This window comes from Oncorhynchus tshawytscha, unplaced genomic scaffold (genome assembly GCF_018296145.1).
Source record: "Oncorhynchus tshawytscha isolate Ot180627B unplaced genomic scaffold, Otsh_v2.0 Un_contig_1515_pilon_pilon, whole genome shotgun sequence".
NCBI lineage: Eukaryota > Metazoa > Chordata > Actinopteri > Salmoniformes > Salmonidae > Oncorhynchus > Oncorhynchus tshawytscha.
In genome coordinates this window covers 105,001-126,611 of record NW_024609595.1, presented here as the reverse complement: position 1 = coordinate 126,611, position 21,611 = coordinate 105,001, and the positions used below count along the sequence as shown (strand labels likewise).

General features: G+C 51.1%; 1 protein-coding gene across 5 annotated transcripts in view; it reads left to right on the top strand.

Annotated features, from left to right (window-relative positions):
* The first annotated feature begins 1,273 nt into the window (after positions 1 to 1,273).
* The window catches only part of LOC112242332 (maternal embryonic leucine zipper kinase-like), a 30,643-nt gene continuing 10,305 nt past the window's right edge, over positions 1,274 to 21,611 (top strand). The window contains exons 1-12 of one of the 5 annotated variants that reach the window (XM_042316136.1): positions 1,274 to 1,426; positions 4,192 to 4,273; positions 5,334 to 5,419; positions 6,966 to 7,082; positions 9,102 to 9,245; positions 10,399 to 10,467; positions 11,369 to 11,461; positions 13,864 to 13,962; positions 15,171 to 15,239; positions 15,476 to 15,574; positions 18,384 to 18,470; positions 20,863 to 20,997. In XM_042316136.1, the coding sequence (XP_042172070.1) occupies positions 1,322 to 1,426; positions 4,192 to 4,273; positions 5,334 to 5,419; positions 6,966 to 7,082; positions 9,102 to 9,245; positions 10,399 to 10,467; positions 11,369 to 11,461; positions 13,864 to 13,962; positions 15,171 to 15,239; positions 15,476 to 15,574; positions 18,384 to 18,470; positions 20,863 to 20,997 (1,185 nt within the window). In that variant the 5' untranslated portion in view covers positions 1,274 to 1,321. Of the gene's footprint in view, positions 1,492 to 4,191; positions 4,274 to 5,333; positions 5,420 to 6,965; positions 7,083 to 7,366; positions 7,447 to 9,101; positions 9,246 to 10,398; positions 10,468 to 11,368; positions 11,462 to 13,863; positions 13,963 to 15,170; positions 15,240 to 15,475; positions 15,575 to 18,383; positions 18,471 to 20,862; positions 20,998 to 21,611 lie in introns of those variants that run through there. The other 4 variants (XM_042316137.1, XM_042316138.1, XM_042316139.1 and 1 more) reach the window with 4 other exon arrangements.

Genomic DNA, 21,611 nt, shown 5'->3' with positions numbered 1-21,611 from the left:
AGCCTAGAGGGTAGTGGAGCTCAGAGGATAGTGGAGCCCAGAGGATAGTGGAGATCCATACAGCCCAGAGGGTAGTGGAGCTGCATCAAGCCCAGAGGATAGTGGAGAACCATCAAGCCCAGAGGATAGTGGAGCTCCATCAAGCCCAGAGGATAGTGGAGCCCAGAGGATAGTGAACCCCAGAGGATATAGTGGAGAACCATCAAGCCCAGAGGATATTGGAGCCCAGAGGATAGTGGAGAACTATCAAGCCCAGAGGGTAGTGGAGAACCATCAAGCCCAGAGGGTGGAGTGGAGATCCATCAAGCCCAGAGGGTAGTGGAGATCCATCAAGCCCAGAGGGTAGTGGAGAACCATCAAGCCCAGAGGGTAGTGGAGATCCATCAAGCCCAGAGGGTATGGAGTGGAGATCCATAGTGGAGCAAGCCCAGAGGGATAGTGGAGCCCAGAGGATAGTGGAGCCCCAGAGGATAGTAGGGTGGAGCCCAGAGGATAGTGGAGAACCATCAAGCCCAGAGGATATTGGAGCCCAGAGGGTAGTGGAGAACCATCAAGCCCAGAGGGTAGTGGAGATCCATCAAGCCCAGAGGATAGTGGAGATCTATCAAGCCCAGAGGATAGTGGAGCCCAGAGGAGTGGAGCCCAGAGGATAGTGGAGATCCATCAAGCCCAGAGGATAGTGGAGCCCAGAGGATAGTGGAGAACCATCAAGCCCAGAGGGAGGATAGTGGAGATCCATCAAGCCCATAGGATAGTGGAGATCCATCAAGCCCAGAGGATAGTGGAGAACCATCAAGCCCAGAATATAGTGGAGAACCATAAAGCCCACTAGCGGCTGCCCAGGTTATGCACGTGACAACGTCATTTCGCTGAGTCTACCTTTAAATCTAGAATGGTATGAATGGTCAGTCCTTGCATCCATAGCTTCGTCTAGGAATTTCAGAGTGATTACATTTCTCCAGTCCCAATCTTCAGCTTTTTACCGAAACAGTGGCGTGGAGTTGCTTTGTTATTGTTTCAACCGCTGATTGGCCCTTTAAAGTTAGGATTGTGGGCTAGAATGATCAGATCCTAGATCCTGTAGTTAGGGACTTATAGTGTAGAATCTGTTTTATTAGCTGCAGTGTCATTACTGAACGATAGATACAATGACGGGGTAGGCCTTCATTGTAAATAAGAATTTGTTCTTAAATTACTTTCCTAATTAAATAAAGGTTAAATAAAAATAAAATAATCAATTTTATAGATGCAGTGCCATTACCCAACGATAGAGGGAGGAAGTAGATACGTTGGATGCAGACACCGGAAGTAGATACGTTGGATGCAGACACCGGAAGTAGGACATTGCGTCACTGAAGTGGAGAATTCAAACTTCGACAACAGGACATCACTGAGCGAGAGGGCTGTAAATATTACAAATACCCAAGTATATATTTCCACATTCGTGATTATTTTTTGCTTTCCTCACTATATCCAAGTGTTGTATTTGAGGTAGGTTCGACGCTTTAGCATTGGGTAACTTAGTTAGCCAAACTGTACAAAAGTATCGTTAGCCTAGCTAGGTGAAACAGTAGCGAACTTGGGGCAACCCGCAAGTCAGTGAATTAACTAACGTCATAATGTTGCTAGCTGGTTTGAATTGATAAGTCACAGCTTTACTACCGTATTTGTTTAGTTGTTAGAAGTGTAATTGTGTTCTTTTTTTTGTCCTCTTATGCGTTGAAACATTTAGATTTTTTAAGTTAACGTGAGCTTATCGACTATTTCAAAGGAGACCGAAGGTTGTCGGTTGACAGGCAGCTAACGTTAGCAAGCTAGCTAAGACAGACAGACAGGTCTGGTTGGCAGACAGACAGGCAGGTCTGGTTGGCAGACAGACAGGCAGGTCTGGTTGGCAGACAGACAGGCAGGTCTGGTTGGCAGACAGACAGGCAGGTCTGGTTGGCAGACAGACAGGCAGGTCTGGTTGGCAGACAGACAGGCAGGTCTGGTTGGCAGACAGACAGGCAGGTCTGGTTGGCAGACAGACAGGCAGGTCTGGTTGGAAGAAAGACAGGCAGGTCTGGTTGGCAGACAGACAGGCAGGTCTGGTTGGCAGACAGACAGGCAGGTCTGGTTGGCAGACAGACAGGCAGGTCTGGTTGGCAGACAGACAGACAGACAGGTCTGGTTGGCAGACAGACAGACAGGTCTGGTTGGCAGACAGACAGGTCTGGTTGGCAGACAGACAGGCAGGTCTGGTTGGAAGAAAGACAGGCAGGTCTGGTTGGCAGACAGACAGGCAGGTCTGGTTGGCAGACAGACAGGCAGGTCTGGTTGGCAGACAGACAGACAGGTCTGGTTGGCAGACAGACAGGTCTGGTTGGCAGACAGACAGGCAGGTCTGGTTGGCAGACAGACAGGCAGGTCTGGTTGGCAGACAGACAGGCAGGTCTGGTTGGCAGACAGACAGGCAGGTCTGGTTGGCAGACAGACAGGCAGGTCTGGTTGGCAGACAGACAGGCAGGTCTGGTTGGCAGACAGACAGGTCTGGTTGGCAGACAGACAGGCAGGTCTGGTTGGCAGACAGACAGGCAGGTCTGGTTGGCAGACAGACAGACAGGTCTGGTTGGCAGACAGACAGACAGGCAGGTCTGGTTGGCAGACAGACAGGCAGGTCTGGTTGGCAGACAGACAGGCAGGTCTGGTTGGCAGACAGACAGGCAGGTCTGGTTGGCAGACAGACAGGCAGGTCTGGTTGGCAGACAGACAGGCAGGTCTGGTTGGCAGACAGGCAGGTCAGACAGACAGGTCTGGTTGGCAGACAGACAGGCAGGTCTGGTTGGCAGACAGACAGGCAGGTCTGGTTGGCAGACAGACAGGCAGGTCTGGTTGGCAGACAGACAGGCAGGTCTGGTCAGACAGACAGGCAGGTCTGGTTGGCAGACAGACAGGCAGGTCTGGTTGGCAGACAGACAGGCAGGTCTGGTTGGCAGACAGACAGGCAGGTCTGGTTGGCAGACAGACAGGCAGGTCTGGTTGGCAGACAGGTCTGGTTGGCAGACAGACAGACAGGTCTGGTTGGCAGACAGACAGGCAGGTCTGGTTGGCAGACAGACAGGTCTGGTTGGAAGACAGACAGGTCTGGTTGGCAGACAGACAGGCAGGTCTGGTTGGCAGACAGGCAGGTCTGGTTGGCAGACAGACAGAGGTCTGGTTGGCAGACAGACAGGTCTGGTTGGCAGACAGACAGGCAGGTCTGGTTGGCAGACAGACAGGCAGGTCTGGTTGGCAGACAGACAGGTCTGGTTGGCAGACAGAAGACAGGTCTGGTTGGCAGACAGACAGGCAGGTCTGGTTGGCAGACAGACAGGCAGCCAGTCTGGTTGGCAGACAGACAGGCAGGTCTGGTTGGCAGACAGACAGGCAGGTCTGGTTGGCAGACAGACAGGCAGGTCTGGTTGGCAGACAGACAGGCAGGTCTGGTCAAGACAGAAGGTCTGGTTGGCAGACAGACAGGCAGGTCTGGTGGCAGACAGGCAGGTCTGGTTGGCAGACAGACAGACAGGCAGGTCTGGTTGGCAGACAGACAGGCAGGTCTGGTTGGCAGACAGACAGGGCAGGTCTGGTTGGCAGACAGACAGACCGGTCTGGTTGGCAGACAGACAGACAGGTCTGGTGGCAGACAGACAGGTCTGGTTGGCAGACAGACAGACAGGTCTGGTTGGCAGACAGGAATGGTTGACAGACAGACAGGTCTGGTTGGCATACAGGTCTGGTTGGCAGACAGACAGACAGGTCTGGTTGGCAGACAGACAGGGGTCTGGTTGGCAGACAGACAGACAGGTCTGGTTGGCAGACAGGACAGACAGGTCTGGTTGGCAGACAGACAGACAGGTCTGGTTGGCAGACAGACAGACAGGTCTGGTTGGCAGACAGACAGACAGGTCTGGTTGGCAGACAGACAGACAGGTCTGGTTGACAGACAGACAGGTCTGGTTGGCAGACAGACAGAGACAGACAGGTCTGGTTGGCAGACAGACAGAGACAGACAGGTCTGGTTGGCAGACAGACAGAGACAGACAGGTCTGGTTGACAGACAGACAGACAGGTCTGGATGGGATGTTATTTTAGCCAGCAGTAGCCACCTATCAGGAACGAACCTTCTGGAGCCGTTCAGCTAAACGTCGCTGTGGGTTTTGTTTATCGCAGCTGGAAGGCTGTGTTTTCGGTGAGATGGACAGCGCGGCGGAACTCCTCAAGTACTATGAAGTCTACGAGACCATCGGCTCGGGTGAGACACTTCAACACAATCTGTACCGACACATGAGCCACCAGGAATGTGTGTTATCTGATCAGTGGGGGTGTGTTATTTAACCGTTCTGATCAGTGGGTGGGGGTTAACCGTTCTGATCAGTGGGTGGGGTCTCTCATCTATTCTGCTGGGTGTGTGTTAACCGTTCTGATCAGTGGGTGGGGGTGTGTTAACCGTTCTGATCAGTGGGTGGGGGTGTGTGTTATTCGTTCTGATCAGTGGGGGGGGTGTGTTAACCGTTCTGATCAGTGGGGGTGTGTTAACCATTCTGATCAGTGGGTGGGGGTGTGTTAACCGTTCTGATCAGTGGGGTGTGTTAACCGTTCTGATCAGTGGGTGGTGTGTTAACCGTTCTGATCAGTGGGTGGTGTGTTAACCATTCTGATCAGTGGGTGGGGGTGTGTTAACCATTCTGATCAGTGGGTGGGGGTGTTTAACCGTTCTGATCAGTGGGTGTGTGTTAACCGTTCTGATCAGTGGGGGTGTGTTAACCGTTCTGATCAGTGGGTGGGGTGTGTTAACCGTTCTGATCAGTGGGTGGGGGTGTGTTAACCATTCTGATCAGTGGGTGGGGGTGTGTTAACCGTTCTGATCAGTGGGGGTGTGTTAACCATTCTGATCAGTGGGGGGGGTGTGTTAACCGTTCTGATCAGTGGGTGGGGGTGTGTTAACCATTCTGATCAGTGGGTGGGGGTGTGTTAACCGTTCTGATCAGTGGGTGGGGGTGTGTTAACCATTCTGATCAGTGGGTGGGGGTGTGTTAACCGTTCTGATCAGTGGGGGGGTGTGTTAACCGTTCTGATCAGTGGGTGGGGGTGTGTTAACCGTTCTGATCAGTGGGTGGGGGTGTGTTAACCATTCTGATCAGTGGGGGGTGTGTTAACCGTTCTGATCAGTGGGTGGGGGTGTGTTAACCATTCTGATCAGTGGGTGGGGGTGTGTTAACCGTTCTGATCAGTGGGTGGGGGTGTGTTAACCATTCTGATCAGTGGGTGGGGTCTCTTAATCTATTCTGCTGGGTGTGTGTTGTGTCCTACAGGAGGCTTTGCTAAGGTCAAGCTGGGTCGCCACATCCTGACGGGAGAGAAGGTGGCCATTAAAATCATGGAGAAGAAGGAACTGGGGGTGAGTCTCTCTCTCTCATATTGCTCTCTCTTGCATATCTGTATCTCTCTTCCCCCCCCTCTCTCTTCCCTTCCTCCCTCTCTCTCTTTCCCTTCCCCTCAGTCCCTCTCTCTCTTTCCCTTCTGTCTCTGTCTCTCTCTGTTTCTTTCCCTTCCTCCCTCTCTCTCTTTTCCCTTCCTCTCTGTCTCTCTCTGTTCCTCTCTGTCTCTGATCTTTCCCTCCCTCCCCCTCTCTCTGTTTCTTTCCCTCCCTCCCTCTCTCTCTGTCTCTCTGTTTCTTTCCCTCCCTCCCTTCCTCTCTCTCTCTGTTTCTTTCCCTCCTCTCTCTCTCTTCTCTCTCTGTTTCTTTCCCTCCCTCTCTCTCTCTCTCTCTGTTTCTTTCCCTCCCTCCCTTCCTCTCTCTCTCTGTTTCTTTCCCTTCCTCCCTCTCTGTCTCTCTCTGTTTCTTTCCCTCCCTCCCTCTCTCTCTTTCCCTCCCTCCCTCTCTCTCTCCCTTCCTCTCTCTCTCTCTCTGTTTCTTTCCCTCCCTCCCTCTCTCTTTCCCTTCTCCCTCTCTCTCTCTCTCTCTCTCTCTCTCTCTGTTTCTTTCCCTCCCTCCCTCTCTCTTTTCCCTCCCTCCCTCTCTCTCTTTCCCTTCTCCCTCTCTCTCTCTCTCTCTCTCTCTGTTTCTTTCCCTCCCTCCCTCTCTCTCTTTCCCTTTCCCTCTCTCTCTCTCTCTCTCTTTTCTTTCCTCCCTCCCTCTCTCTCTTTCCCTTCCTCCCTCTCTCTCTCTCTCTCTCTCTCTGTTTCTTTCCCTCCCTCCCTCTCTCTCTTTCCCTAGAATGTAGATGACATGTAAAAGAAACTCCCTCTCTCTCTCTCCCTCTCTCTCTGTTTCTTTCCCTCCCTCCCTCTCTCTCTTTCCCTTCCTCCCTCTCTCTCTCTCTCTCTCTCTCTCTCTGTTTCTTTCCCTCCCTCCCTCTCTCTCTTTCCCTTCCTCCCTCTCTCTCTCTCTCTCTCTCTCTCTGTTTCTTTCCCTCCCTCCCTCTCTCTCTCTTCCTTCCTCCTCTCTCTCTCTCTCTCTCTCTCTCTGTTTCTTTCCCTCCCTCCCTCTCTCTCTTTCCCTTCCTCCCTCTCTCTCTGTCTCTCTCTCTGTTTCTTTCCCTCCCTCCCTCTCTCTCTTTCCCTTCCTGTTCTCTCTCTCTCTCTGTTTCTTTCCCTCCCTCCCTCTCTCTCTTTCCCTCCCTCTCTCTCTCTCTCTCTCTCTCTCTCTCTGTTTCTTTCCCTCCCTCCCTCCTCTGTTTCCCTTCCTCCCTCTCTCTCTCTCTCTCAGGATCTCTCTCCTAGTTTCTTTCCCTCCCTCCCTCTCTCTCTTTCCCTTCCTGTCTCTCTGTCTCTCTGTCTCTCTCTCTCTCTGTTTCTTTCCCTCCCTCCCTCCCTCTCTCTCTTTCCCTTCCTGTCTCTCTCTCAAGTCTCTAATATTTAGTGTGTTTTTACTGTGATGGTTTTAATCTAATGTAGATGACATGTAAAAGAAACAGACTTTATTTTTTCTTCTTCGTGTGAAGGAGGACCTTCCTCGTGTGAAGGTGGAGATAGAGGCCATGAAGAGTCTGAGCCATCAGCATGTCTGTAGACTGTACCACGTTATCGAGACGGATACCAGGATCTACATGATCCTAGAGGTAGGACCCACGTCAGCATGTCTGTAGACTGTCTATAGACTAATACCAGGATCTACATGATCCTGGAGGTAGGACCCACGTCAGGATGTCTGTAGACTGTACCACGTTATCGAGACGGATACCAGGATCTACATGATCCTGGAGGTAGGACCCACGTCAGCATGTCTGTAGACTGTCTATAGACTAATACCAGGATCTACATGATCCTGGAGGTAGGACCCACGTCAGGATGTCTGTAGACTGTACCACGTTATCGAGACGGATACCAGGATCTACATGATCCTGGAGGTAGGACCCACGTCAGGATGTCTGTAGACTGTACCACGTTATCGAGACGGATACCAGGATCTACATGATCCTGGAGGTAGGACCCACGTCAGGATGTCTGTAGACTGTCTATAGACTAATACCAGATCTACATGATCCTGGAGGTAGGACCCACGTCAGCATGTCTATAGACTGTCTATAGACTAATACCAGATCTACATGATCCTGGAGGTAGGACCCACGTCAGCATGTCTATAGACTGTACCATGTTATAGACTATACCAGATCTACATGATCCTAGAGGTAGGACCCACGTCAGCATGTCTGTAGACTGTACCATGTTATCGAGACGGATACCAGGTCTACATGATCCTAGAGGTAGGACCCACGTCAGGATGTCTGTAGACTGTCTATAGACTAATACCAGGTCTACATGATCCTAGAGGTAGGACCCACGTCAGCATGACTAGACTGTCTATAGACTAATACCAGATCTACATGATCCTGGAGGTAGGACCCACGTCAGGATGTCTATAGACTGTACCATGTTATAGACTAATACCAGATCTACATGATCCTGGAGGTAGGACCCACGTCAGGATGTCTGTAGACTGTACCATGTTATAGACTAATACCAGATCTACATGATCCTGGAGGTAGGACCCACGTCAGGATGTCTGTAGACTGTCTATAGACTAATACCAGATCTACATGATCCTGGAGGTAGGACCCACGTCAGGATGTCTGTAGACTGTCTATAGACTAATACCAGATCTACATGATCCTGGAGGTAGGACCCACGTCAGGATGTCTGTAGACTGTCTATAGACTAATACCAGATCTACATGATCCTGGAGGTAGGACCCACGTCAGGATGTCTGTAGACTGTCTATAGACTAATACCAGATCTACATGATCCTGGAGGTAGGACCCACGTCAGGATGTCTGTAGACTGTACCATGTTATAGACTAATACCAGATCTACATGATCCTAGAGGTAGGACCCACGTCAGGATGTCTGTAGACTGTCTATAGACTAATACCAGATCTACATGATCCTAGAGGTAGGACCCACGTCAGGATGACTGTAGACTGTACCATGTTATAGACTAATACCAGATCTACATGATCCTAGAGGTAGGACCCACGTCAGGATGTCTGTAGACTGTCCATGTTATAGACTAATACCAGATCTACATGACCCTAGTCCTGGAGGTAGGACCCACGTCAGCATGTCTGTAGACTGTCTATAGACATGTTATAGACTAATACCAGATCTACATGATCCTGGAGGTAGGACCCACACATCAGACAGACCGGACCCCAATATGAACCTCTCTCTTCCCCTCGTCTTCTCCAGTATTGTCCTGGAGGTAGAACCCAGACATCAGACAGACCGGCCCCAATATGAACCTCTCTCTTCCCCTCGTCTTCTCCAGTATTGTCCTGGAGGTAGGACCCACACATCAGACAGACCGGCCCCAATATGAACCTCTCTCTCCCCTCGTCTTCTCCAGTATTGTCCTGGAGGTAGGACCCACACATCAGACAGACCGGCCCCAATATGAACCTCTCTCTCCCCCTCGTCTTCTCCAGTATTGTCCTGGAGGTAGAACCCACACATCAGACAGACCGCCCCAATATGAACCTCTCTCTCCCCTCGTCTTCTCCAGTATTGTCCTGGAGGTAGAACCCACACATCAGACAGACCGGCCCCAATATGTACCTCTCTCTTCCCCTCGTCTTCTCCAGTATTGTCCGGGAGGAGAGCTGTTTGACTACATCATCGCTAAGGACCGTCTGTCTGAAGAGGAGACCAGAGTGTTCTTCAGACAGATCGTCTCAGCTCTGGCCTACGTCCACAGCCAGGGGTACGCCCACAGAGACCTGAAACCGGTAGGTAACCAGGGATACGCCCACAGAGACCTGAAACCGGTAGGTAACCAGGGATACGCCCACAGAGACCTGAAACCAGTAGGTAACCAGGGATACGCCCACAGAGACCTGAAACCGGTAGGTAACCAGGGATACGCCCACAGAGACCTGAAACCGGTAGGTAACCAGGGATACGCCCACAGAGACCTGAAACCGGTAGGTAACCAGGGATACACCCACAGAGACCTCAAACCGGTAGGTAACCAGGGATACGCCCACAGAGACCTGAAACCGGTAGGTAACCAGGGATACGCCCACAGAGACCTCAAACCGGTAGGTAACCAGGGATACGCCCACAGAGACCTCAAACCGGTAGGTAACCAGGGATACGCCCACAGAGACCTGAAACCGGTAGGTAACCAGGGATACGCCCACAGAGACCTGAAACCGGTAGGTAACCAGGGATACGCCCACAGAGACCTCAAACCGGTAGGTAACCAGGGATACGCCCACAGCTATATAAGCTCACTGGGGTACATTCACAGGGCATACTCATTGTTAAAATCATGAACTATCCCTTTATCATGACTCTGAACCAAACAGACGTGTTATGAAAACAAGACAGATTTCAGACACGTCCTGTGTGGTTGTCTGTGTGTGTGGTTGTCTGTGTGTTGTCTGTGTGTGTGGTTGTCTGTGTGTGTGGTTGTCTGTGTGTGTGGTTGTCTGTGTGTGTGGTTGTCTGTGTGGTTGTGTCTGTGGTGTGTCTGTGTGGTTGTCTGTGTGGTTGTCTGTGTGGTAGTTGTGTCTGTGTGGTTGTGTCTGTGTGGTTGTCTGTGTCTGAACTACCCACTGGTGGTGATGGTGCTGAATCTCTCCCTCTCTCTCCCTCTCTCTCTCTGTCTCCTCCCTGTGTCTTTCTCTCTGTCTCCTTCTCTCTCTCTCTAGTTGTGTCTGTCTCTTTCTATCTCTCTCTCTCTCCCTCTCTCTCTCTCCTCTCCCCTCTCTCTCCTCTCCCTCTCTCTCCCCTCTCTCTCTCCTCTCTCTCTCTCCTCTCTCCTTCTCTCTCTCCTCCCTGTTTCTATCTCTCTCTCTCCCCTCTCTCTCTCCTCTCTCCTCTCTCCCTTCTCTCTCCCCTCTCTCTCCTCTCTCTTCTCTCTCTCCTCCTCCTCAGGAGAACCTGTTGATAGATGAAGATCACAACCTGAAACTGATAGACTTTGGTCTCTGTGCCAAACCAAAGGTAACCACACTGTCATGTCGTCTCAGTGATATGTGTCGAGGCTTAGTGGTCATTGTCTGTAAATATATAGATTTGATTCATGTGTTCTGTGTGCTAAGTCCTCCTTAATCACTCTTTATAGGGGGTCTGGGATATGAGTTAATGACCTGTTGTGGTCCAGTCTAATCAGTCTGTTTTTATAGGGGGTCTGGGATATGAGTTAATGACCTGTTGTGGTCCAGTCTAATAACAGTCTTTATAGGGGGTCTGGGATATGAGTTGATGACCTGTTGTGGTCCAGTCTAATCAGTCTGTCTTTATAGGGGGTCTGGGATATGAGTTGATGACCTGTTGTGGTCCAGTCTAATCAGTCTGTCTTTATAGGGGGTCTGGGATATGAGTTAATGACCTGTTGTGATCCAGTCTAATCAGTCTGTCTTTATAGGGGGTCTGGGATATGAGTTGATGACCTGTTGTGGTCCAGTCTAATAACAGTCTTTATAGGGGGTCTGGGATATGAGTTGATGACCTGTTGTGGTCCATTCTAATCAGTCTGTCTTTATAGGGGGTCTGGGATATGAGTTAATGACCTGTTGTGGTCCAGTCTCATCACAGTCTGTCTTTATAGGGGGGGATCTGGGATATGAGTTAATGACCTGTTGTGGTCCAGTCTAATAACAGTCTGTCTTTATAGGGGGTCTGGGATATGAGTTGATGACCTGTTGTGGTCCAGTCTAATCACAGTCTGTCTTTATAGGGGGTCCTGTTGTGGTCCAGTCTCATACAGTCTGTCTTTATAGGGGGTCTGGGATATGAGCTGATGACCTGTTGTGGTCCAGTCTAATAACAGTCTTTATAGGGGGGGTCTGGGATATGAGTTAATGACCTGTTGTGGTCCAGTCTAATCAGTCTGTCTTTATAGGGGGGTCTGGGATATGAGCTGATGACCTGTTGTGGAAGTCCAGCCTATGCTGCTCCTGAACTCATCCAGGGTAAAGCCTACATCGGCTCGGAGGTGAGACACCTGGTGGGAGGAATGTAATATGTCTGGCTGTGTGAATATAATGAGTGTGTGCGGTCACTTAGAAATGTACTTGTTTGTGGAAGAAAAGTTAAAAAAAATAATGTCCATTAAAATAACATCAGAAATACAGTGTAGACATTGTTAATGTTGTAAATGACTATTGTAGCTGGAAACGGCTGATTTTTAATGGAATATCTACACAGGCGTACAGAGGCCCATTATCAGCAACCATCACTCCTGTGTTCCAATGGCACGTTGTGTTAGCTAATCCAAGTTTATCATTTTAAAAAGGCTAATTGATCATTAGAAAACCCCTTTTGCAATTATGTTAGCACAGCTGAAAACCGTTGTTTTGATTTAAAGAAGCAATAAAACTGTGGAGTATGGGGGTGCTGCTGTGTGGAGTATGGGGGTGCTGCTGTGTGGAGTATGGGGGTGCTGCTGTGTGGAGTATGGGGGTGCTGCTGTGTGGAGTATGGCGGTGCTGCTGTGTGGATATATAATGTGTGTGTGTGTGTGTGTGTTTACCAGGCTGCTGTGTGGAGTATGGGGGTGCTGCTGTGTGGAGTATGGGGGTGCTGCTGTGTGGAGTATGGGGTGCTGCTGTGTGGAGTATGGGGGTGCTGCTGTGTGGAGTATGTGGGTGCTGCTGTGTGGAGTATGGGGTGCTGCTGTGTAGAGTATGGGGTGCTGCTGTGTAGAGTATGGGGGTGCTGCTGTGTAGAGTATGGGGGTGCTGCTGTGTGGGTATATAATGTGTGTGTGTGTTGTGTTACCAGGCTGATGTGTGGAGTATGGGGTGCTGCTGTGTGGAGTATGGGGGTGCTGCTGTGTGGAGTATGGGGGTGCTGCTGTGTGGAGTATGGGGGTGCTGCTGTGTGGAGTATGGGGGTGCTGCTGTGTGGAGTATGGGGGTGCTGCTGTGTGGAGTATGGGGTGCTGCTGTGTGGAGTATGGGGGTGCTGCTGTGTGGATATATAATGTGTGTGTTACCAGGCTGCTGTGTGGAGTATGGGGGTGCTGCTGTGTGGAGTATGGGGGTGCTGCTGTGTGGAGTATGGGGGTGCTGCTGTGTAGAGTATGGGGGTGCTGCTGTGTAGAGTATGGGGGTGCTGCTGTGTGGAGTATGGGGTGCTGCTGTGTGGAGTATGGGGGTGCTGCTGTGTGGAGTATGGGGGTGCTGCTGTGTGGAGTATGGGGGTACTGCTGTGTGGAGTATGGGGGTGCTGCTGTGTGGATATATAATGTGTGTGTGTGTGTGTGTGTGTTACCAGGCTGCTGTGTGGAGTATGGGGGTGCTGCTGTGTGGATATATAATGTGTGTGTGTGTGTGTGTGTTACTAGGCTGCTGTGTGGAGTATGGGGGTGCTGCTGTGTGGAGTATGGGGGTGCTGCTGTGTAGAGTATGGGGGTGCTGCTGTGTGGAGTATGGGGGTGCTGCTGTGTAGAGTATGGGGGTGCTGCTGTGTGGAGTATGGGGGTGCTGCTGTGTGGAGTATGGGGGTGCTGCTGTGTGGAGTATGGGGGTGCTGCTGTGTGGAGTATGGGGGTGCTGCTGTGTGGAGTATGGGGGTGCTGCTGTGTGGAGTATGGGGGTGCTGCTGTGTGGAGTATGGGGTGCTGCTGTGTGGGAGTATGGGGGTACTGCTGTGTGGAGTATGGGGGTGCTGCTGTGTGGGTATATAATGTGTGTGTGTTGTGTTACCAGGCTGATGTGTGGATATATAATGTGTGTTGTGTTACCAGGCTGCTGTGTGGAGTATGGGGGGCTGCTGTGTGGAGGGCTATGGGGGTACTGCTGTGTGGAGTATGGGGCTACTGATGTGTGGAGTATGGGGGTGCTGCTGTGTGGAGTATGGGGGTACTGATGTGTGGAGTATGGGGGTGCTGCTGTGTGGAGTATGGGGGTGCTGCTGTGTGGAGTATGGGGGTACTGCTGTGTGGAGTATGGGGGTGCTGCTGTGTGGGTATATAATGTGTGTGTGTTGTGTTACCAGGCTGATGTGTGGATATATAATGTGTGTTGTGTTACCAGGCTGCTGTGTGGAGTATGGGGGGCTGCTGTGTGGAGTATGGGGGTACTGCTGTGTGGAGTATGGGGCTACTGATGTGTGGAGTATGGGGGTGCTGCTGTGTGGAGTATGGGGGTGCTGCTGTGTGGAGTATGGGGGTGCTGCTGTGTGGAGTATGGGGGTGCTGCTGTGTGGAGTATGGGGTGCTGCTGTGTGGAGTATGGGGGTGCTGCTGTGTGGGTATATAATGTGTGTGTGTTGTGTTACCAGGCTGCTGTGTGGAGTATGGGGGTGCTGCTGTGTGGAGAGTATGGGGGTGCTGCTGTGTGGAGTATGGGGTGCTGCTGTGTGGATATATAATGTGTGTGTGTGTGTTACCAGGCTGATGTGTGGAGTATGGGGGTGCTGCTGTTTGCTCTGCTCTGTGGATATCTGCCCTTTGATGACGACAACTGTATGGTCCTCTACAGGAAAATCACCGTAAGATACTGTCTGTATTGGTCAAGTTACAGGTTGTTAGCTTGGTATCCAAGGTAACATGACAGAACATGGTTGTAAGCTAGGTATCCAAGGTGACGTGACAGAACATGGTTGTTAGCTAGGTATCCAAGGTAGCGTGACAGAACATGGTTGTTAGCTAGGTATCCAAGGTAGCGTGACAGAACATGGTTGTTAGCTAGGTATCCAAGGTAACGTGACAGAACATGGTTGTTAGCTAGGTATCCAAGGTAACGTGACAGAACATGGTTGTTAGCCAGGTATCCAAGGTGACGTGACAGAACATGGTTGTTAGCCAGGTATCCAAGGTGACGTGACAGAACATGGTTGTTAGCCAGGTATCCAAGGTGACGTGACAGAACATGGTTGTTAGCCAGGTATCCAAGGTAACGTGACAGAACATGGTTGTTAGCTAGGTATCCAAGGTAACATGACAGAACATGGTTGTTAGCTAGGTATCCAAGGTAACGTGACAGAACATGGCTGTTAGCTAGGTATCCAAGGTGACGTCGCAGAACATGGTTGTTAGCCAGGTATCCAAGGTGACGTGACAGAACATGGTTGTTAGCTAGGTATCCAATGTAGCATGACAGATCATGGTTGTTAGCCAGGTATCCACGGTAACATGATAGAACATGGTTGTTAGCTTGGTATCCAAGGTAAAGTGACAGTTGGTTTTCTCTAGAGGAAAGGGTTCAACCGTGACAGTTGGTTTTCTCTGGAGAAAAGGGTTCAACCGTGACAGTTGGTTTTTTCTCTGGAGAAAGGGTTCAACCGTGACAGTTGGTTTTCTCTGGAGAAAAGGGTTCAACCCCCTCTGGAGAAAAGGGTTCAAACGCCCTCTGACAGTTGGTTTTCTCTGGAGAAAAGGGTTCAACCGTGACAGTTGGTTTTCTCTGGAGGAAAGGGTTCAAACCGTGACAGTTGGTTTTCTCTGGAGAAAAGGGTTCAACCGTGACAGTTGGTTTTCTCTAGAGAAAGGGTTCAACCGTGACAGTTGGTTTTCTCTGGAGAAAAGGGTTCAGAACCGTGACAGTTGGTTTCTCTGGAGAAAGGGTTCAACCGTGACAGTTGGTTTTCTCTGGAGGAAAGGGTTCAACCGTGACAGTTGGTTTTCTCTATTTGGGATCGTATAAAAGCCAGATTCAAAGCCTCTGGTGTAAACTAACCTATGTGTTTTACTGTTCTAGAGAGGTAGTTACAACAACCCTCATTGGCTGTCTCCTGGGAGCATCCTGCTACTCAACCAGATGATGCAGGTACACACACACAGAGAGACACACACACACACACAGAGAGACACACACACACACAGAGACACACACACACAGAGAGACACACACACACACAGAGAGACACATAGTAGGAGTAGGAGTATATTGATTAGTATAGTAGGAGTTATTGATTGTGTGACATCAGGTTTTGGTATAGTAGGAGTTATTGATTGTGTGACATCAGGTTTTGTATAGTAGGAGTTATTGATTGTGTGTGTAAGGTGGATCCTAAGCATCGTGTGACCATCAGACAACTCCTAGACCATCCCTGGACGATGTCTGGCTATGGCACCCCTGTAGAGTGGCACAGCAAGCAACCTGTAAGAACACACACACACACCTACACACACTCAAACACCTAAACACACCTACACACACCTAAACACACACACGAACACCCTAAGAACCCCCAAACGCACCTCTAAGAACCCCCAAACGCACCTCTAAGAACCCCCAAACGCACCTGTAAGAACCCCCAAACGCACCTGTAAGAACCCCCAAACGCACCTCTAAGAACCCCCAAACGTCTAAGAACCCCCAAACGCACCTCTAAGAACGCGCCTAAGAACCCCCAAACGCACCTCTAAGAACGCGCCTAAGAACCCCCAAAAGCACCTCTAAGAACCCCCAAACGCTCCTCTAAGAACCCCCAAACACACCTCTAAGAACCCCCAAACGCACCTCTAAGAACGTGCCTAAGAACCCCCAAACGCACCTCTAAGAACGCGCCTAAGAACCCCCAAACGCACCTCTAAGACCCCCAAACGCACCTCTAAGAACCCCCAAACGCACCTCTAAGAACCCCCAAACGCACCTCTAAGAACCCCCAAACGCACCTCTAAGAACCCCCAAACGCACCTCTAAGAACCCCCAAACGCACCTCTAAGAACCCCCCTAAGAACCCCCAAAACCCCCCCCAAACGCACCTCTAAGAACCCCCCCCCAAACGCACCTCTAAGAACCCCCAAACGCACCTCTAAGAACCCCCAAACGCACCTCTAAGAACCCCCAAACGCACCTCTAAGAACCCCCAAACGCACCTCTAAGAACCCCCAAACGCACCTCTAAGAACCCCCAAACGCACCTCTAAGAACCCCCAAACGCACCTCTAAGAACCCCCAAACGCACCTAAAACCCACCTCTCTAAGAACCCCCAAACGCACCTCTAAGAACCCCCAAACGCACCTCTAAGAACGCCCAAACGCACCTCTAAGAACCCCCAAACGCACCTCTAAGAACCCCAAACGCACCTCTAAGAACCCCCAAACGCACCTCTAAGAACCCCCAAACGCACCTCTAAGAACCCCCAAACGCACCTCTAAGAACCCCCAAACGCACCTCTAAGAACCCCCAAACGCACCTCTAAGAACCCCCCAAACGCACCTCTAAGAACCCCCAAACACGCCTTCTTACAGTTGTTTTGTTTTTCCTTGTACGTTTTGAGGTTGGGCTTTAGCACGTATAGCTCGTTAGCACGTAGGGCGAACCGATTGGTGTCAACTCGTTAGTCAGGATGTGTTACACCTGTGCTGGTTGCCATCTCGTTCAGGTTGACACCTTTAGTTGTCTTGATAGATGTGGATCTCTTGATCGTACGTTCTTCTCTCCGTGTCTGCCGCGGACCGGTACAAGGAGGCGCGCAATGGATTATGGTCATTGTAGTTAATTACCACGTTTTCTGCACTATACACTATGTAGACTATTGGTCCGTTGGAAACTACAACTCCCTACTACATCACACAGTTCAGTCTGGATCTGATTTATCTCTAGAGAAACTACAACTCCCTACTACATCACACAGTTCAGGCTGGATCTGATTTATCTCTAGAGAAACTACAACTCCCTACCACATCACACAGTTCAGTCTTTGTCTGATTTATCTCTAGAGAAACTCCAACTCCCTACTACATCACACAGTTCAGTCTGGGTCTGATTTATCTCTAGAGAAACTACAACTCCCTACTACATCACACAGTTCAGGCTGGATCTGATTTATCTCTAGAGAAACTACAACTCCCTACTACATCACACAGTTCAGGCTGGATCTGATTTATCTCTAGAGAAACTACAACTCCCTACTACATCACACAGTTCAGGCTGGATCTGATTTATCTCTAGAGAAACTACAACTCCCTACTACATCACACAGTTCAGGCTGGATCTGATTTATCTCTAGAGAAACTACAACTCCCTACTACATCACACAGTTCAGGCTGGATCTGATTTATCTCTAGAGAAACTACAACTCCCTACTACATCACACTGTTCAGGCTGGATCTGATTTATCTCTAGAGAAACTACAACTCCCTACTACATCACACAGTTTATCAGGCTGGTTCTGCACAGACAGACACAGTTCCTACATTAATCTGTGTATCTTTCTCTCCCTCTGTCTCTCTCTCTCTCCTCTCTCTCTCCTCCCTCTCTCTCTCCTCTCTCTCTCTCTCTCCCTCTCTCTCCCTCCTCTCCTCTCTCTCTCTCTCCCTCCTCTCTCCCTCTCTCTCTCCTCTCTCTCTCCTCTCTCTCTCCCTCCTCTCTCTCTCTCTCCTCTCTCTCCCTCCTCTCTCTCTCTCCTCCCTCTCCTCCCTCTCTCCTCTCTCTCTCCCTCCTCTCTCTCTCCCTTTCTCTCTCTCCCTCCTCTCTCTCTCTCCCTCCCTCTCTCTCTCCTCCCTCTCCCCTGTCTCTCTCTCCCCTCCTCTCTCCCTCTTTCTCTCCCTCTTTCTCTCCCTCTCCCCTCCCTCCTCTCTCTCTCTCTCTCTCCTCTCTCTCTCTCCCTCCTCTCTCTCCTCCCTCCTCTCTGTCTCTCTCTCCCTCTCCCCTCTCTCTCTCCCCTCCTCTCTCCCTCTTTCTCTCCCTCTCTCCCTCCCTCCTCTCTCTCTCTCCCTCCTCTCTCCCTCTTTCTCTCCCTCTCCACCTCTCTCCCTCTCTCTCCTCTCCCTCTCCCCCTCTCCCCCCTCTCTCTCCCTCTCCTCTCTCCCTCTTTCTCTCCCTCTTTCTCTCCCTCTCCACCTCCCTCCTCTCTCTCTCTCCCTCCTCTCTCCCTCTTTTCTCCCTCTCCACCTCTCTCCTCTCTCTCTCCTCTCCCTCTCCACCTCTCTCTCCTCCCTCTCCCCCCTCTCTCTCCTCTAGTTGGGTTATATAGATGAGGACTGCATCACTGAGATGTCCGTCAGCCTGAAGATCTCGAGACAGAGCACCCTACAGCTGGTCAATGAGGTGTGTGGGGCTGCATTTTATTCCTCAGTAGAGGTAAGGGGTACGGGGGGTTCGTCAGTAGAGGTAAGGGGCGGGGGTTCCTCAGTAGAGGTAAGGGGTACGGGGGTTCCTCAGCACCCTACAGCTGGGGGGGGGTTCGTCAGTAGAGGTAAGGGGTAAGGGGGGTGTGTCAGTAGAGGTAAGGGGTACGGGGGGGGTTCGTCAGTAGAGGTAAGGGGTACGGGGGGGTTCGTCAGTAGAGGTAAGGGGTGCGGGGGGGGGTTGTCAGTAGAGGTAAGGGGTACGGGGGGTTCGTCAGTAGAGGTAAGGGGTACGGGGGGTTCGTCAGTAGAGGTAAGGGGTACGGGGGTTCGTCAGTAGAGGTAAGGGGTACGGGGGTTCGCCAGTAGAGGTAAGGGGTACGGGGGGTTCGTCAGTAGAGGTAAGGGGTACGGGGGGGTTCGTCAGTAGAGGTAAGGGTACGGGGGTTCGTCAGTAGAGGTAAGGGGGTTTGTCGGGGGGTTCGTCAGTAGAGGTAAGGGGTAGGGGGTTCGTCAGTAGAGGTAAGGGGGTACAGGGGGGGTTCGTCAGTAGAGGTAAGGGGTGGGGTTCGGGGGGGGGGGGTTCGTCAGTAGAGGTAAGGGGTACGGGGGTTCGTCAGTAGAGGTAAGGGGGGGTTTCGTCAGTAGAGGTAAGGGGTACGGGGGTTCGTCAGTAGAGGTAAGGGTCGCGGGGGTTCGTCTTAGACTTCCAGTCATTGAGTCAACATTTTAAACGGGGGTCTCAGCAGATTTATGTATTTTTAAAATTACATTTTTTCTCCACTGGTGCAGAAGGGTGGGCTAAATGAATAGAGGTGTGGGTTCGTCAGTGTGTGTGTGGGGTGTAGTGTGTAAGTGTGTGGGGGTTCGTGTAGAGGTAAGTGGTGTGTGTGTGTGTGTGTGTGTGTGTGTGTGTGTGGTGTGGTTGTGTGTGTGTGTGTGTGTGTGTGGTGTTGATGGGTTTCGTCAGTAGATAAGGGGTTAACACAGTAGATTGAATGAACACTGGGTTTAGTTTATTAGAGGCTTAAATAATTCATCAGATGTAGAGGTAGATATGGGGGTTTCTAGTAGATGGATGGATATATTACACAGTAGAGGTAAGGGTCACACACACAGTAGAGGTAAGGGTCGCGGGGGTTCGTCAGGGGGGTTCACAGTAGAGGTAAGGGGGTTCACAGTAGGGGGTTCGTCAGTAGAGGTAAGGGGTTCACACAGACACACACAGACACACAGTAGACACACAGGGTCGACACACACAGACACACAGTAGAGGTACAGGGGGTGGGACAGACACACAGAGACAGACACACACAGACAGTTCACACACAGTAGACACACAGGGTCACACACAGACACACAGTAGAGGTACAGACACACACACACACACAGTAGAGACACACACACACACACACAGACACACACACACACACAGGGGGTTAGTCAGTAGAGGTAAGGGTCACACACAGACAGTAGACATACACACAGACACACACACAGACACACAGAGACACACACAGACACACACAGACACACACAGTAGAGGTAAGACACACACATTAGTCAGTAGACACAACATACACACACAGACAGTAGACACAAGGGTCACACACAGGGTTCACAGTAGACACAACAGGTACACACACACACACAGACACAGTAGAGGTACACACAGGGGTTCACACAGACACACACAGACAGACACACACACAGACACACACAGACAGACACTACGGGGGTTCCTCAGTAGAGGTACACACACACAGACACACACACATACAGTCATTGAGTCAGAATCCACACACACAGACACTCACTGGTGCACAGACACACACAGACAGACAACACAGACAGACACACACAGACAGACACACACACACAGACACACACACACACACAGACACACACACACACACAGACACACACACACAGACACACACACACAGACACAGTATAACACAGCCGATTGACATGAACACTGACAATTTAGACACACTTATTAATTCACAGATGTCTGTGTGTGTGACACACAGATACACACACATACACACACAGACACACACACACACACACAGACACACACATACACACAGACACACACATACACACACAGACACACACACACACACACAGACACACAGACACACACACACACACAGACACACACACACACAGACACACACACACACAGACACACACACAGACACACACACAGACACACACACAGACACACACAGACAGACACACACACAGCACACACAGACAGACACACACACAGACACAGAACTTATATAACACATGGAATCATGTTTGTTCTTTTTATATATATACACACTCTGTGTGTGTGTGTGTGTGTGTGTGTGTGTGTACAGTGGAAGTACGACCAGACCACTGCCACCTACCTGTTGCTGCTCTCTAAGAAACAGAGAGGGAAACCTGTCCGGATCAGGCCTCAACTTCCTGTCTGTGATGTCATGTCCTGTTCACCTCAACGCCTGGGAGTACAGGTCAGAGACTACCCTCTCTTCTCTGTCCCTCTCTCCCCCCCCTCTCTCTCTCCCCCTCGTCTCTCTCTCCCCTCGTCTCTCTCCCCCCTCGTCTCTCTCCCCCGTCTCTCTCCCCCTCGTCTCTTTCTCCTCTCTCTCTCCCCCTCCCTCCCCCTCCCTCCCCCCTCCCCAGTCCAGTTTAAGAAGCTTTGTTGCCTTGAAAAGTGAATAAACATCCCTTTTCTCTCCCTCCTCTCTCTCCCTCCTCTCTCCCCCTCCTCTCCCCCCTCTCTCTCCCTCCTCTCTCTCCCCTCCTCTCTCCCTCCTCTCCCTCCCTCCTCTCTCCCTCCTCTCCCCTCCTCTCTCTCCCCTCCTCTCCCTCCCTCCTCCCTCTCTCCCCCTCCTCTCTCTCCCTCCTCTCTCTCCCTCCTCTCTCCTCTCTCTCTCTCCCCTCCTCTCTCCCTCCTCTCTCCCTCCCTCTCTCTCCCTCCTCTCTCTCCCTCCTCTCCCTCCTCTCCCCTCCTCTCTCCCTCCTCTCTCCCTCCTCTCTCTCCCCTCCTCTCTCCCTCCTCCTCTCTCCCTCCTCTCTCTCCTCTCCTCTCTCCCTCCTCTCTCCCTCCTCTCCCTCCCTCTCT